This window comes from Fukomys damarensis, unplaced genomic scaffold (assembly GCF_012274545.1).
Source record: "Fukomys damarensis isolate Sample0158 unplaced genomic scaffold, DMR_v1.0_HiC HiC_scaffold_21, whole genome shotgun sequence".
NCBI classification, from domain to species: Eukaryota; Metazoa; Chordata; class Mammalia; order Rodentia; family Bathyergidae; genus Fukomys; species Fukomys damarensis.
In genome coordinates, this window is record NW_022900933.1 from 39,640,637 (window position 1) to 39,657,277 (window position 16,641).

Genomic DNA, 16,641 nt, shown 5'->3' on the forward strand with positions numbered 1-16,641 from the left:
GCGCGGCGTTGTCGCAGGCTGGCCATGGTACGGGCCTCACCTCACTGGAGGAGCATCAAATGTGCAGGGACAAAGCCGTCAAGGTCAGGTGGGGAGGGGATTTTCCACAGCCTTCTGTCCTCACCCTGGTGGCAGAGGCCACAGGATATCTTTGTCAAAACTCAGAGTCCATGCCCAGCGTGATGGTGCACACCTGTGATCCCAGCACTCAAGAAGCTGAGGCAGGAGGATCGCCATGAATGCAAGGCCAGCCTGGGCTACATAGGCTGTCTCAAAACACCCAAACCGTGGACCAGGAATTTTAGCTCAGCTCAGTGGTTCTGCCGCCTGCCTCAAAAGCACAAGGTAGGGGCTGGGGATTTAGCTCAGCGGTTCGGTGGCCTGCCTTGCAAACCCAAGGACCAGAGTTTGATCCCTGATACCAAAAAAAAAGCACAACGTCTCAAGAGTTTGGACCCCGGAACAACAACAAAAACAACAAAAACAACAAAACCAGAGCCTTGAACAACTGGACAGACTTGCGTTACACCTCAGCAAATCAACCGAGGGACTTTGCAAAGGTCTTTAGGGGGAAAAAAGTTTTGAGTTAAAGCTGCTGCATAACGCACTGCCCTGAGCCACCTGGAGGAGATGCGAAGACCCTGGCATCCCGGGATCTGAGCAGGTTGGGACCTGGAAGCCACCACTCTCCATGCCTCTGCCTTGTTTTTGTTTTGATTTTGGAGATGGGGTCCAGGCTGGCATTGAATACAATCCTCCTGCCTCAGCCTCCCACGTGCTGAGATTACAGGTGGTGCTATGACTGCCTGTTGCTTTGTTCTAACAGGTGAATTAAATCCCAGGATTTAATCCCGGGGAATGGCGCACCCAGGATAAAAGGAAACAGCCTTTCCTAAGAAGTGTGAGGTTAACAACAAACTAGTCCCTGCAAGGGATTTAGCTCAGTGGCTCCACCCACCTGCCTCACAAGGGCCAGGGCCTGAGTTCAATCCCAGTAAGGATTCTTTCTTTAAGGAAAGAAAAGAAATGTCTCAGAAATCGGAAATCCATAGAGCAAGGAGGAGGCCACAGGTTCTGTGCTGTGCACTCACCAGGCGGAGCGGAGACCGAGGTCGTCCACAGGGCCTCATGTCCTTCACCCAGTCATCGAGTGCTGTTGAGCCCTGTGGGGAAGCACAGGGTCACAGGAAAGTGTCGCCACCAAGTCCGCACTCCCGGCCGGGGCTGCGGGACCCAGCACCAGGGCTGGAGGTGGCCGCTGGCCAGCTCTGCTGTGAGGTCCCGAGGTGACTTCCAGGGCCCACTCTTACCTCCCCCAGCCTCCCCACTGGACTGCTGCAGTCAACGTCTGTCTGGAAATGGCTGAGGGTTTTGCCCCACGTTTTCCTCATCAAGCAACTGGGCGATGGGTGTGAGCTGAGTGGCAGACCATGGAGGGGAAGTGCATGCCACAGCTTTTGTGGGGGTGCACACCTGTGGTCCTCAGGAGGCTGAGGCAGGAGGATCCTGAGGTCCGGGCCTGCCTGGGCTCCACAGTGAGGCACTGACTCCAAGCGAGAGCTGCTGAGGGCACAGGGCAGCTGGCCTCCCGCACCTGGCTGTGCAGGGTCCATGCGGTGCCCCCACTGTGAAGTCACCCAGTGTCCTGCAAGGGCCCAGTTGGCAGCAGCACAGGTATGGGGTCTCGGCCCCTCCTGCCCGTCCAGTTGCTACACAAACCAGGCTACAGGGCTCTGTCTCCAAGGAGCAGGGTGGGGGACGCAGTCCCCTCATGCCCTCCTGTGCTGGCTGCGACATGCAAGGCTCCGTGTCCCTGCACCCCAAACCCACTGCCCCACTGCCCCACTGCTCCACTGCCCATGGCCAGAGCAGCGACCTGCGCCACCTGTGCTATCCCCAGGCTCACTGCAGTCACAGCGCCTCGAGGGATGGAGGGGCTGCTCCAATCCTGGGCCTGGGCCCCACGCAGGGGAGGGGACCCCAAGGCAGTTGTGCACATGGGGCTCTGTTGTCTGCTTTGTGACACTGGGGTCTGAACCCTGGGCCCTCGCACTGAGTGCAGCCACACCCCGTAGGTCCCCTGGGCTGGGCTGAACTTGTGATCCTCCTGCCTCAGCCTCCCAGGGTGCTGGGATTGTTACAGGCACAGCACAACAGGCACAGCTTGTTTAGAAAAATTTAGTGATGCCCCTGCCAGCCCCAGGCCCCACAGCCAGGCAGTGGAGGAGGTCAGCTGCCCGGGAAACGCTTGGGAAGGCTACAAGCCTAGAAGTGCTTGCTTCCTCCTCACCCCTCTCCCTGCAGCTGTAGCCCTCACTCTGAGGCGTGTGCAGGTGCCCCCAGGAGGCCACCCCACAGGGCAAAGGGGCGGGCAGGCCCCCCGAAGACACCTCCTGCTCAGGGAGACACAGCCACATCCAGGGAGGGCTGTAATCTCAGCATGTGGGAGGCTGAGGCAGGAGGATTGAGATTATTTTGAGCCAAGGTCCTACTAAGTCACTAACCTGCCCCGGCAGAGCTAGAACTCGCCATCCTGCTGCCTCAGCCTTCTAAGAGCTGGGATCACCACACCTGGCTGTGGTCTCAAAGGTCACCCCCACCACGAGGCCTTCCTGGAGCAGTGCTCACACCACAGAACCCCTGCGCACGCACACACACCCTCAGCTCTCCCACACTGTGTCCTGCTCTACTGCAGTCACTGCCTGACCTTTGTTCCTGACCTCTGCTGTCCCCTGGGGCCCCGGAGGCTTTGTCCACAGCTGCGGCTCCAGGCCATACACAGCTCTGACTGATGTTTGCTGGAGGGACAAGGGTGCATGCTCTGCCCCAAACCAAGCCAGGCTTGATGGCGCACCCCTGTAGGCTGAGGCAGGAGGGCCACTACCAAGGTCAGCCTGCGCAACAGGGTGAGACTCTGCCTCAAAAACACAAAGCAACCAAAACAAAACAACACAATTCCTAATGCAACAGTGTTGAGACAAGCCAGGGATGGTGGGGCTTGCCCAGGAGTCCACCTCTAGGCCTCTGAGGCAGGAGCATCCCAAGTTCAAGACCAGCCTGGGCGTCTTTGGGAGATCTGGTCTCAAAATAAGAAATTTTGGGGCTGGCCAAGTGCCCAACAACTGGGGGCTGGACAAAGATGTTTTTGTTGTTGTTTTTCTTTAATAAAATTGAGTACTACTCAGCCATAAAGAATGAGAAACTAGAGATATTTACATCTAAATGGGTGCACACTGAGGCCATACTTTTAAGTGACATAAATAGGACACACATGGATAAATACCAAATACTTTTCTCTGGTGTGAGAAACTACAAGTGTAAATGAGGACCAAAATGTATAATAGATAATGTGAAATAGAAAAGGTCCAAAAGAGGAGGGGGAAGGAGAAGTGGGAGGGGTAGGGGAAAGGAAAGAAGGGAAAGGCAAAAATATGAGAAAAGGAAAAAATGGAAACAAAGTTTCTGTAAATAGGGTGGAGGGGGGTGAAGGGAGGGCTGGGGTATGGGGAAAAATAAGAACCGAGATATGTCATGTAAAGGTACAAGATCTTGGGCCAGGGGTTTAGCTCAATAGTTCCACTGCCTGCCTTGCAAGCAAAAGGACCCAAGTTTGATCCCTGGTTACAAAAAAAAAAAAAGTACAAGATCCCAATGATGAATGTAACTGTATTGTATACCTAAAAGGTAGCAATAAACTAAATGAAAAAAAAAAGAAAGAAATTTAGGGGCCAGGGATTTAGCTCAGTGGTTCGGTGGCCTGCCTTGCAAGCGCAAGGACCCGAGTTCAATCCCCAGTACCAAAAAAAAAAAAAAAAAATTTAGGGCTGGGGATTTAGCTCAGTGGTACCACGCCTGCCTGGCAAGTACAGAGTCCTGAGTTTGATCCCCAGTAACAAAAAAAAGAAAGAATTTTTATTTTATTTATTTTTGGTTGGGGGAGGGTACTGGGGATTGAATTTAGGACCTTGCACTTTTAAGGCAGGTGGCAGCACCACTGAGCTGAATCCCCATCCCGAGAAAGAAATTTTAAAAGGGTTGGGAATGTAGCTCAGTGTGAAAGAGAAGAGGAGGAGGAGGAGGAGGAAGAAAGGAGGGAATGGATTTTCTGATTTTTTTATGTTCAGAAAGGGTCTCATTAAGTTACCATCTGGGCTTGAACTTGAGATCCTCCTGCCTCAGCCTCCCAAGTGCCAGTATTCAGGCAGGCACCACCAGCCCAGCTAAGAAATCAATTTCTGCCTTTTATAAAATACCTGGCCTCAGGCCTCCTGTTATAGTGGCACCAAGCTGCACAAAACAGGACTTAGTTAGAAATAGTTTTCTGCAGCTGGACATGGTAGTTGCTTGTCTGCAACCCCAACTGCTGGGGAGGCTGAGGCAGGAGGGTTGCCAGTTTCACTTAGTGAGATTTGGTCTCAAAATTTAAAAAAAAAATTTTTTTTTGGTATGGGGATCCAACTCAGGACTTTGCACTTGCCAGGCAGGCAGTGGAACCACTGAGCTACATCCCTGGCCATTCAGAATAAAATTTTAAAAAGAGGCTGAGGATGTAGCTTGGCAGTAGATCACTTGCCTGGCAAGCACAAGGCCCTGGGCTCCACCCTTAGCAGTGAAAAAAGAAAAAGAGAGGAAAAAGTAACGGGTCTTGTAAATGTAAGTCAGGGTCTGGACAGGCACTTGGGCAGGGTTTCCAGGGACCCTGCATCCAGCCACAGACACCCTGGTAGAGACAGGCAGAGGGTCAGCACGCATGTGCATGCGCACGCACACACACACACACACACACACACACACACACGAGGCCCCACTACACAGCAAGCCCTGCAGCCCCTCACCCACTCAGGCCAGGCCCACCTTCGTCCCTCAGCGCTGACCTCCAGCCTCAGTGCCAGAGGTCAGGCTGCTCCTGCCTTCACACTCTGCCCAGCGGCACCTGCCCTTTCTGGCCAAGCAAGATGCCGCTCTACTTGGGAGGCTGAGGCAGGAGAACCATGGGTTAGAGCCAGCTTGGGTTACATAGCCAGGCCCTGTCTCACTTCACTCCAAAAAGCTAGGTGTCGTTAGCAATCAGAAAGATGCAAACTGAGCTGCAGTGAGATTTCAGCCCACCCCAATTAGAATGACTGTTATTTTAAAAGGGCCCAAATATATGCATTGAAACCCAGTATTTTATAAAATCAGTGATTAGTAACAAAAGAAAAACAATATGCAGGGAAAAATAGGTTTGTTTTGTACTGAGGATTAAACCCAAGGGCCTTTGCACTGAGCTTTTTTTCTTATTTGGAGACATGGTCTTGCTAAGTTCCTCAAGCAGGACTGGGATCTTCCTGCCTGTCTCACAATGTAGAATTATAGGTGTGAGCCACCAAACCCAAATGAAAAAGAAAATCTTAGACACTGTCGGTCAGAATGTGAATTAAATACAATTACAGGGGAAAAGTATGGTTCTTCCTCAAAAAATTAAAACCAGATGTGATGGTGCATGCCTGTAATTCCAGCACTTTGGGAAGCTGAGGCAGGAGGATCAAAAGTTCAAGTCTCACGTGGGCAACTTAGGGAGACCGTCTCAAAATTTAAAAATTAGGGCTGGGCTGGGGATTTAGCTCAATGGTTCTGCTGCCTGCCTCACAAGCACAATGACCTGAGTTTGATCCCTGGTACCAAAAAAAAAAAAAAAATTTAGAAAGGGCTGGAACATAGCTCAATGAGACAGCCTACATACAAATAAACAAAAAGTATCTACCACATGGTCTGCATCCAAGAACATGAAATACGCGTCCCAGAGACCTCAGTCAGCCTGGCCCAGCAGCAAAGGAACAGGTGAAGAAATTCAGGGTCTGGGGGGGCTGTAGATGCCACAGGCGGGAAGAGCCCCAGGCCTTTCAAAGAAAATAACAGATGTGGTGGCACACACTTATGATCCCAACACTCAGGAGGCTGAGGCAGGAGGAGTTCAAGGCTGGTTTGAGCTACACAGTGAGACCCCCCCAAAAAAAGAACAAGGCTACATGGGAACGTGGTAGGGGGGCAGCACCTGCCTAGCAGACCCGAGGCCTGGGTTTGACCCACTTCCAAAAGAGCACAAGAAGGGGCCCAGGCCATGAGGGTCAGACGTGGCTGGGTGCCAGCAGCCAGAACCAGCAAGGGCTCTGCCCTCTGAAGGCAGAGCCAGGCAGAGCCAGGGAAGGAGGGGCAGTGCCGGGAGCCTGCAGGGTGTACCCCTCCCATGCAGTAGCGTCTGTCCCAGGCACACAGGCCCTTTCCTCCTTTTTGGTTTTGAGACAGAGTCTTGCTGGGTGGCTGAGGGTGACTTCAATTTTGTGATTCCCCCTGCCTCAGCCTCCCCAGTGCAGGGATCATAACCATGTTTGGCCCCTGCTCTCAGGAAGGAAGAAGGGACAGGCCAGCGGCTGTGGGCATTGTCTGCTTTTCTTTCTCCTGTTTCTCTCCGTTTCTTTCCTTCTATCTGTCTACCTATTTATTGTTTGACACAGAGTCCCACTATGTGGCCCAGGCTGGTCTTGAACTCCTGGTGATCCTCCTGCGTTGGTTCATATATTATAGGTAGACAGGACCAGACCCTTGAGGGAATCAATATAGAAGGCCAGGATTCAAAAAAGAGGACCCATGACACCTACATGCTTGCCCTGGGACAAGCACAGTGACCAACACTAAACAGGCACTGGTCACCGCATGGGTGACCTCCCTAGTCCACTCCATCCGGGAACCCTTGCTGGTTCCTTGTATGCCTGCTGTGGGTCTTGCTTCCCCATTGGCTCCCCATGTCATCCATGTCACCTAAGTGACTGTACTTGTTGTAATCTCACCAGGTGACTGTAGTTTTGTCCCACCTTGAACCCACCTCACCTGGTGACTTTGCTCAATAAAACACCATGAGAAACAGGGTGGGGGACAACCCACTTTCCTGTCCCCTTCTGTCCCTCTCAGAAGCCACCCCTCCCAATAAATTCTTCCTGCAGGGCCTGGGGGCGCACACCTATAGTCCAGCACTCAGGAGGCTGAGGCAGGAGCAGGTCAGCCTGGGCTCACAGTGAGTCCAACGCCAGTCTACACTGCAAAGCAAGACTGTCTCTAAAGAAACAACCTTCCTACCCTGCTGTTCCTAGAATTCATCCAGTTTTAGGGAACACGAACTCATCAGGTTTTCCTCACGTCACCTGGATTACTGGAGGCCCTGTGTCACCCAGGATGAGACGCCCACCTGTGCGCTGCCTTTATTCTGGTGCTCACACCATGATCAGAGCACAGAGTAAATGCACAAAGTCACAGCACTCGCTCCCAGCGCAGGGCAGGGGGGCCCCAATTGGCTGGGGCAGTCTGACTGCACCAGGCTCACTGGGCAGCTAAGCTGATTAACCCGGGTCTCAGCAGGAGGAATGAGGACAGGTCCACTCACGAGCAACAATGGCAGGGTGGTCATCCTTCAGGTACAGTCTCTCCACCTCCCCCGAGGGACACAAAGCCGGGGGCCTCCCACAGCCGAGTCTCACACATGCACACTTTTAACACACACAGCCCAACTGTGAACACCTGTTTGTTTTGTTTTTTGAGACAGGGTCTTGCTGTGTAGCCCAGTCTGGCCTCGAACATGCAGCGATCCTCCTGCCTCAGCCTCCCAAGTGCTGGGATCATAGACGTGCACCACCACACCTGGCTACCACCTGAATAAAGTGAAAGCCACCTCTCAAGGTCAAAAGCTTTAATGGTGAGACACCTCAGGGAAAGCCCTTCTAGGGATGGCCACTGTACCTTGGATTTGTGGGCCAACCCCTGAAGAGCCCTGGCTCTTAGAATCTACTGGGTTCCAGCTGGGCACAACAACAGATGCCTGTAATCCCAGCACCCAGCAGACTGAGGCAGGAGGATCACTGAATTCGAGGCCAGCCTGCACTGCATACTGAGACCCTGTCTCAAAAAACAAAACAAGGAAGCAAGCAAGCAAACAAAATGGGATCCATCAGATCCCGAAGTTCTGCAACTGGAAAGCAGCACAGTTCAGGGCTAAATTCACAGTGAGGCCCGGGTGTGGACAACTAGGCCTGATGGCTTAGTTTAGATCACACACGCATACACATAGGTAGTCATGCACACTTTAGAAAACTGCTTTAGATGAAACTGCATTCTGGAAAAACACTGTGGTTGGCACAAAGCCGCTGCTTAACTTCCCAGGCAGATTCCCAGCTGGCCAGAACTGCGGTGGCGCAAACCAGGGGATGAACCATCCCCATGCCAGGCTCCCTGTGGCCAAGGACGAGACCTGGCCTTCCTGAGATGAGAGGAGGGCACCCTCCCACCCACTGCACCCCAAGTGGCCTCTCCGTCCCTGCCAGGCCAGCGTCCAGTGGAGGCCTTGTCAGGAGAGGCTCAGGCAGGACGGAAGTGGCTGGGCCACTCAGCCCCCATGTGACATTCGTCAGACATCCCAGACCCAGCTCCAACACTCACCTCCCGGTGAGCTGCGCCTGGAGTGACTGGAGCTGAGGGGGAGGCAGGGGCCCGGCCAGGCTGTGTGACATCACAGGAGCCCCAGCAACCAGTATGCCAGGTGCCACTGGGCAGCAGCCTGAGGGCCCGGGTGGCCACTCAGCACCACAGGCCTGGGTGGCCCAGCTGCCATGTCCTGCCCAGGCCTGGGTGCCTGGCCTGTGGGTCCCCTGTACCCTGAGGGGTGTTCACACCTTTGATACAGCCCAACTCTTCACAGCTTGGAGCCACCATGCCACCTGCCCTGCCACCCGCAGCACTTTCTGGGTCAGAAATGGGCCCTTCTGGTGCACACACGGTGAGAGAGCAAAGCCAGTGCAAGGGAGGCTACGTGCACATACGCACACATGCTCAGGCCTTCCTTTTTGTGGGCGGCTGGGGACTGGCCTCAGGGCCTTGCACAGGCTAAGCACAAACACTGCTGGGCAAAGTGTAGAGCAAGGATGCATGAACAGGCAGTTGAGGGGCAAGAACAGAGAAGCCAGAGCAAGGACCCTCTCCTAGACTAGAGCCTCCTCACATAGGGTCTGCAGCACGCTCACGGAAGCAGGGGGCGAGCTACAGAACCTTCCTGAAAGGTCACACAGTTCAAACACCCACAAACCATTTTGATGCATTGGGCAGGAGCCCAGCAGCACTAACTTACATTTCCAAAACAAAACATTATGTGGGGAAAAAATACATGGAGAAGGAAAGGGCCTGTCTTACTGTTTAGCATTTCTCTATCACTACCACTCCGGGAGTCTCAGGCAGAGACACTGCAAGTTCAATCCCAGCCTGGGCAGCCCAGTAAAACCTTGTCTCAAAAATGGTCTGAGGATGTAGCTTGGTACAAAGGTCCTGGGTTCAATCCTCAAAACCACAATCCTCCTGCCTCAGTCCCGAGTGCTGGGATTACAGGCATGTACCAGGCCTGGCTTCATTTACCAATTTAAAAATTCTGACCAAGGCTGGGGATTTAGCTCAGTGGTTCCACCGCCTGCAAGGACCCGAGTTCAATCCCCAGTACCAATAAAATAAAAATTCTGACCAGTTTTTTTTGTTGTTGTTATCCTGGGATCTAAAAAAATACTGGTTCTTTCTGGAGCCCATTTCCGGCTCTAGAACTTCGCTGGTCTACACTTCTGGGAAGAGAAGCCAGGGTCCTCCTTCCTCCCCGAGAACCTGCAACTGTACTTGCACAGGGCTAAGCTGCTGAGCTGCTCTCAGGCACAGCAGGCGAAAAGTGCAGAAAACCTGATTTGAATAATCAGCGTCCACATGGGAAGGGAACACAGCTGTGCACACTTAAGCCAGGCACTGCCCACGTGCACCTGATCACGAGGATACAATGGAGAAAGCGGGTGGGCAGGGGTGGTCGGCAGGTGCATGTGGCAAGGAATATGAAAACAGAGCCAGGATGGTGCTCAGCCAGCCTGGCAGACTGTCATTAACTTTCAGCACTGTGACTGAACCCCAGGCCTTTGCACTGAGCTGCATCCCAGCCTTGCTAAATTGTCAAAACTGCCCAAGCTGAGTGTGAGCCTGGGATTTTCCTGCCTCAGCCTGCCAGTGTACTGGGATTACAGAATATGCCACTGTTCCCAGCACAGGCAGGAGCTTTGAGGGCAGTGGGGAAGGGGATTTGGGAGCAGTGATAGTTGCACAACATTGTGAAGGTGCTGCAACAGTTCTTGAAATGGTGATATGCAACTTCCCACAATGGCCTGGCACAGCCCCTAGGTTCAAGTCCCCAACTACACACGGGCCTGGACCCACCCCACACCAGGTAGGTCTCTGCCGTGGTCCTGCCTGCTCCAAGGCCAGGGAAGTGTGGGAAGTGGTGGACACTGGCTGGTTGGCCAGGCACACAGGCTAGGTAGGATTTGGTCCACGAGTCTGGGAAACACAGGAAACCCTGCTCCAAAGTGACACCTGCCTGTCACCCGGGCCTTGCAGTGGTTCAAAGTGCAGTGAGACAATTTCTAAAGCAAATTCAAAGTACCAGAAACTTAGCACTGTACTACTCCCCAGGTGCAACTCAGACAAAACTGGGGTGCACTCAACACCTGTCCCTGGTGGTTCAGTCCAGCACAGGGTTCCAAGCTGAAGGGTCCAGAGCAGTTACTCGGTGTGCACACACATACAAGCTGTGCTTGGAACAGAGTCCAAGGCCTTCACAGTGAGCTGCACCCTGAGCCACTTTTTCTTTTTTAGTACTAGGGATTGAACTCAGGACCTTGTGCTTCCAAAGTCCCAAGGCAGGGGGCAGATCCACTGAGCTACACCCTCAGACACCCTGTCATTTTCAATTGTCATTTGACTTAAACTGTTTTGGTTGAAATCGTCTGTGTAGCCTAGGCTGGCCTTGGACTTGGGCAATCCTTTAGCCTCAAGTGCTGGGTGGGATTACAGGCCACACCACCAGAACTAATTTGTGACAGGAATTTCCCTATGGCACAAAAGGTAGAAGCTGGCACCTCATATGTCCAGGAAAAGCGCCCAGCCCTGACTTGGTGAGAAGTCACCTGCCTTCCTGCCATGCACATCCTTCAAGCTTATCAGCAAACAGCAGGAAGATGGGACTCAGGAGTCAAATGGTTCCCATGTATCACCTCAGGGGAATCTAAGACTTCAGGGACTCTACGTTGCGTCTTTTGTGCACCAGGCCTCAGGCACTGAGCAGGAGACAACCCCAGTGCTCTCCACCGGACCACCCCAGTTCTTATCACACCAACTGCAGGCCTGCGATTCACAAAGGCCCATCACCTCGTGCAGGATGGAGGGCTCCCACTTCGCCATCAGCTCAAGAACCCACGGTCCCACCAGACCAGGAGCTGGGGTGTTGCCCTCAGCACAGCATCTCACCTAGTGTGCATTGGGCCCTGGGTTCTGGGAGGCCACAGGTCAGGAGATGTGACCCAGCAGCACTAGAGGGAAGCAAGAGAATGGCCACCTCGAGCTGAGTGGTGGCTACTTGGGAGACACTGCCTCAGAAGGGGTGAGCAGAACTCAGGGTACAGCTCTCACCACCTTGCCCAAGAGGCCCTGGGTGTGAGATGCAGCACCGACAGGGACCATGTCTGACACCTCTAATATCCCTCACCCCATACCTGCAGGTGTTGAGTGCACTTTGAAAAGGCCCCATACTCAAAGCAGCCAGTGCTCCTGCCCCACACCACCTTTCACTGGGCCCAAAGGTGGCACATGGCAGTAATCCTGGCACTCAGCAGGCTGAGGCAGATCTCAGGAGTTTGAAGACAGCCTGAACCACAAACTTAGATCCTGTTAAAAACAAAACAAAACAAAACAAAACAAACAAACTAGGGCCGGGGGGGGGCTTAGCTCAGTGGTGCCAACCGCCTGCCTCACAAGCACAAGGTCTGGAGTTCAATCCCTGGCACATGCTCACAAAAAAAACAACTAAAGGTGGCCTCTCAATTTGCTGGTAGACCATGTAGTTGTTTCCCACATTCTGGGCCACTTAACCTACCTAATGCCCCACACCCAGAATAATACACCTCCACGCTTCTTTAACTTTGTATTTGTTACCTTGTAAAGCAGGTGACCTGGGCATTCCATTCCCATTCCCCAGGCCTTGTTTCAAGTTACTCTTCCAACAGCATTGCAGTATTCCTAGGAAGTTTAGCTTTATTCCTCTGAACAATACATTTCTTTGGAAAACAAGTCCCATAGAGTTTCTGCCATCTAGTTGTTTAACTTATTCTAGAAGCCTAGTACATGCAGAATTGAAACTACAGAGGGAAAACATTTTAAAAAGTAGGTCCTACAAGATGAAAACTCAAGCTATTGTAACAAATATTCCTTTAAACATAAACATCAAGAGAGCAAACACTTGTGACAGATTTGGTCTACTAAGCAATTTGGCTTGGAAACTAAACACTTTAGATCTCACAAAGTCAACAGTAAGTTACAGGTCTTTACCACAAACATCTCAACCTGTTAAACCAAAGTGAAAAAGCACTGCTAGCTCTGCTTTAGTGGCTAAAGTATCACAGTATCACTTAAAAGTAGAAAGAAATCTTATCCTCCCCTTAAGCAGTTATCATGCCATACAGACGTAAGTGTTAACAAGAAGAAAACCCTTGAAAATATATTATCAGCAAGAATGAAGGTAGAGTACTGAGCACACATCCGAGCCATTTTGTCAGACAGAGCTTAGTCTACTTCTTCCATGCGTGACGTGTCGTCATCTCCTTCGAGGGGTGGCATCTCTTCAGTGACAGCAGCAGTGGATTCATCAGCAGTAGGGTCATCCTCATCAATACCTTTTTTGGGAAATAAAATTCACATCAGGATCTTTTTCTGGTACCAGGGATTGAACTCAGGCTCTTGCGAGGCAGGCAGTGGAACCACTGAGCTGATAAACCTCTGGCACTCATATCAGGGTTTTTAAAGCCAGCCAATTAGCTCTCAGCCCTTTCACTGTCCACTTACACCTTTTTGGGGGGGTGCTGGGGATCAAACTCAGGTCCTTGCACTTGCCAGGCAGGTGCCGGAGCCACTGGGCCTACATCCATTTTTAGACTGAATACCACAACCTAAATAAATAGAACCTACAGGGCCGGGGATTTAGCTTAGTGCTGTCATTCACCTCAATAGCACGAGGTCTCAAGTTTGATCCCTGGCACCAAAATATTAAAAAATTTAAAAAATAAATCCTAAATTAAATACTTAAGAGGCCAGGAATAAAGCTCAGCTGCAGTGCCTGCAGAGAAAGCACAAGGCCCTGAGTTCAATTCCCAGTACCAAAAAAGAAAAAGAAAAAGAAAAAAAATTGATGCTCAGAAGACCCCATTTAGCCTTTAAAAATGGTATTTCCCAAGCAGCCAACGAAGAGCATTATTACTTTGTGATGCTCGGGGTTGAGCTCAGGGCTTCGTGCATGCAGGCTAAGTGCTCTACTACTGAGCTACCCACCCATTCTCTGCAGCTCAAAGAATCCTTTCCCACCCACCATGCATTCTCTCCTCCTCCTGTAATGGGACACCACGCAGCTCACCAAGCCCCAGCTTGATCATCCTGTAGATCCTGTTTGCATGTGTCTGGGGGTCCTCCAGACTGAAGCCAGAGGACAGGAGCGCCGTTTCATAAAGCAAGATGACGAGATCCTTTACAGACTTGTCGTTCTTGTCAGCCTCAGCCTTTTGCCTCAAGGTCTCAATGATGGAGTGGTCAGGATTGATCTCCAGGTGCTTCTTTGCTGCCATGTAACCCATCGTTGAGTTGTCTCTTAGGGCTTGGGCTTTCATGATTCTCTCCATGTTTGCCGTCCAGCCATACGTGCTCGTGACAATACAGCACGGGGAAGTCACCAATCGGTTTGACACCACCACCTGTAATCGAGACTCAAGTTTTAAGTAGGCCTCAAGACCCCACTACTTCAAGCCTCTCCTCAAGCTTTTACTGTGAAAGGCAGGCTGAGGGACTCAAGTATCAACAGAGCAAAATGGCAACTACCTGACAATGCAGGTAATCAAGAGCCATAACCATCACTGAATGCACAAACTGGCTTTTTCTTCCAGTCGAGATGGGGCTAGCACGACTAAACCTCAACCTCTTAGAACAGCTAGCAAATTTGATTATTCATACCTTTTCAACCTTTTTCTCCAAAATGTCTTTCATGATCTTGCAGAGGTTTTCAAACTTTGTCTTTTTCTCTTCCTGTTTCTTTTTCTCCTCTTCATCTTCTGGCAGTTCCAAGCCCTCTTTGGTGACCGACACTAAAGTTTTCCCTTCAAACTCCTTCAGCTGCTGGACACAGTACTCGTCGATGGGTTCGATCATATAGATCACTTCTAAGCCATGCTTCCGAAGGCGTTCCACAAAGGCAGAGTTAGCTACCTGGTCCTTGGTTTCACCTGAAATACAGAATTATTATAATTTTTTTTTAAAAGTCCTGAACAGTTTCACCTGCACTTTTGACTCTTCTGTCTGGGCTGGTCAGATGCTTAAGCTCCAGCTAGTAAGCCCACAGCTGTGACCTACTTCCCACCAAGTATCTACAGCATCACCAGCAACAGTATTTTATATACAATGCAGGGCCATCCACACAACACAGGCATGGTCTCCATGAGACTAGGAGAACAAAGTGAATTAGACCACAACAGGCACAGGCCCCTACCTGTGATGTAATAGATGTGCTTCTGGTTCTCCTTCATCCTAGTACAATAGTCCTTCAAAGAAACCATCTCATCCCCAGAAGCAGATGTGTAGTAACGTAACAGCTCTGAAAGCTTCTTCCGATTCTGAGAATCTTCATGTATTCCAAGCTGAAACAAAACATTAAGCATGAGGTTTTCCTACACTTTAAAAAAAAAAAAAACATTAAAAATGAGGCCAGTTTAAAAACTGCTAGGGCGGGGATTCAGCTCAGTGGTTCTGCCACCTGCCTTGCCAGCCCAATGTCCTGAGTTCAATTCCCGTACCAATCCCCCCACCCCCGCAAAAACCTGCTAGCCGTAGTTACGTGTTTGCACCAACCTTTATATTCTTAGAAAACTGCTCATAGAACTTCTTGTAGTTTTCCTTATCTTCTGCCAGTTCAGTAAACAATTCTAAGCACTTTTTGACCAAATTCTTTCTGATCACTTTAAGAATTTTGCTTTGTTGCAACATTTCACGGGAAATATTTAGAGGGAGATCCTCAGAGTCCACCACCCCTCTGATGAAATCTGTAAAAACAAAAGACCAAAGTATTCCCACCACGCTAGAGGGGAAAAACACAATTCTCAAGAAAGGAGCCTGGAGGTGATGTTCCAAATTCCCAAGTTCTTTCTCAGTATACTCACTCAGGTATTCAGGGATCAGCTCCTCACAGTTATCCATGATGAAAACTCTGCGGACATACAACTTAATGTTGTTCTTCTTCTTTCTGTTTTCAAATAGGTCAAAAGGAGCTCGTCGTGGGACAAAAAGAAGAGCCCTGAATTCTAACTGTCCTTCTACAGAAAAATGCTGCAATGAAACACAGAGGGTCAATGGAAGCAACTTGTACTAAAGCTACTTGACAGATACACAACTGCACTTACACAGATGTCGAAGGAAGGAAGGCGACATTAACTTTCAAGGTGACTGGACAACCTCAGGACAAGCTCTGCAGCACTCACCTTCACCGCTAAGTGATCCTCCCAATCATTGGTCAAGCTCTTATAGAACTCTCCGTACTCCTCATTAGTAATATCATCAGGGTTTCTGGTCCAAATGGGCTTTGTTTTGTTCAGTTCTTCTTGATCAATGTACTTTTCTTTAATCTTCTTCTTCTTCTTCTTGTCACCATCCTTCTTTTCTTCTTCTTCCTCATCAGAACCAACATCTTCTATTTCAGGTTTGTCATCAGACTCCTTTTCTTCTTTTTCTTTATCTTCCTCTTTATCCTCCTTTTCTTCAGCCTCATCATCACTCACTTCTTTATCTCTTTCCTTCTCCACCTAGAACAAAGGTAGTCAACTTCATCTCTGTACCTCAGAAGTGAAGGGTAAACAAGCACTCCTGGGAAGCTGAGACAAAAACCTGAGAAACACAAGACACTCAAATTTAAAGAGATAGTAGAGCACACTAAAATAGTAGCTCAGTGTAAAGGCCCTAGTTTCAATCCCCAGTAAGGGGATGAGTAGGTGGTGAGTGTACTCTCAAAAATACTAACGGGCAGACAAGAGTGGCTTGCACACCAAAACCCACACTAGTTTAGATAAAAGGCACAAAGTACCTAAGGAAGCTCATCAAGGTTAGATGTATCTTTGGAACTCAAAAGTATCTTTACAGCTAAACAGACAGACCTTTACTGCTTAGGCTCCAAACTGGTTTCAGCTTAGTCTCAAACAAATACAGAGCTGGGTATAGTATTGTAGGAATAATCTCAGCATTCTGAAAGGCTGAGGCAGGAAAAACACAGATTGGACTATTGTACAACTTAGCGAAATAAGAACTGGGACTGTAGCTCAGACCAAAGTCCTGTATCCTACTCCTGGTCTCAAAAACCAACACTCACAGGCCGGGCGTGGTGGTGCACACCTGTAATCCCAGCACTTGGGAGGCTGAGGCAGGAGGATCACTGTGAGTCTGAGATCAGCCTGGGCTACACAGTAGTTCCAGGTCAGTCTCAATGACATAGTGAGACCCGTCTCAAAAAAAAAA

At 50.4% G+C, this 16,641-nt stretch overlaps 1 protein-coding gene across 1 annotated transcript in view; it reads right to left on the reverse strand.

The window, feature by feature from the left end:
* Positions 1-12,109: 12,109 nt before the first annotated feature.
* Positions 12,110-16,641, reverse strand: part of Hsp90aa1 (heat shock protein 90 alpha family class A member 1) — a 5,839-nt gene continuing 1,307 nt past the window's right edge. The window contains exons 4-10 of the mRNA XM_010607221.3: positions 15,615-15,935; positions 15,297-15,462; positions 14,989-15,179; positions 14,630-14,777; positions 14,098-14,366; positions 13,508-13,841; positions 12,110-12,773 (exon numbers count right to left, since the gene is read on the reverse strand). Coding sequence (XP_010605523.1) covers positions 12,664-12,773; positions 13,508-13,841; positions 14,098-14,366; positions 14,630-14,777; positions 14,989-15,179; positions 15,297-15,462; positions 15,615-15,935 — 1,539 coding nt within the window. The 3' untranslated portion in view covers positions 12,110-12,663. The remainder of the gene's footprint in view (positions 12,774-13,507; positions 13,842-14,097; positions 14,367-14,629; positions 14,778-14,988; positions 15,180-15,296; positions 15,463-15,614; positions 15,936-16,641) is intronic.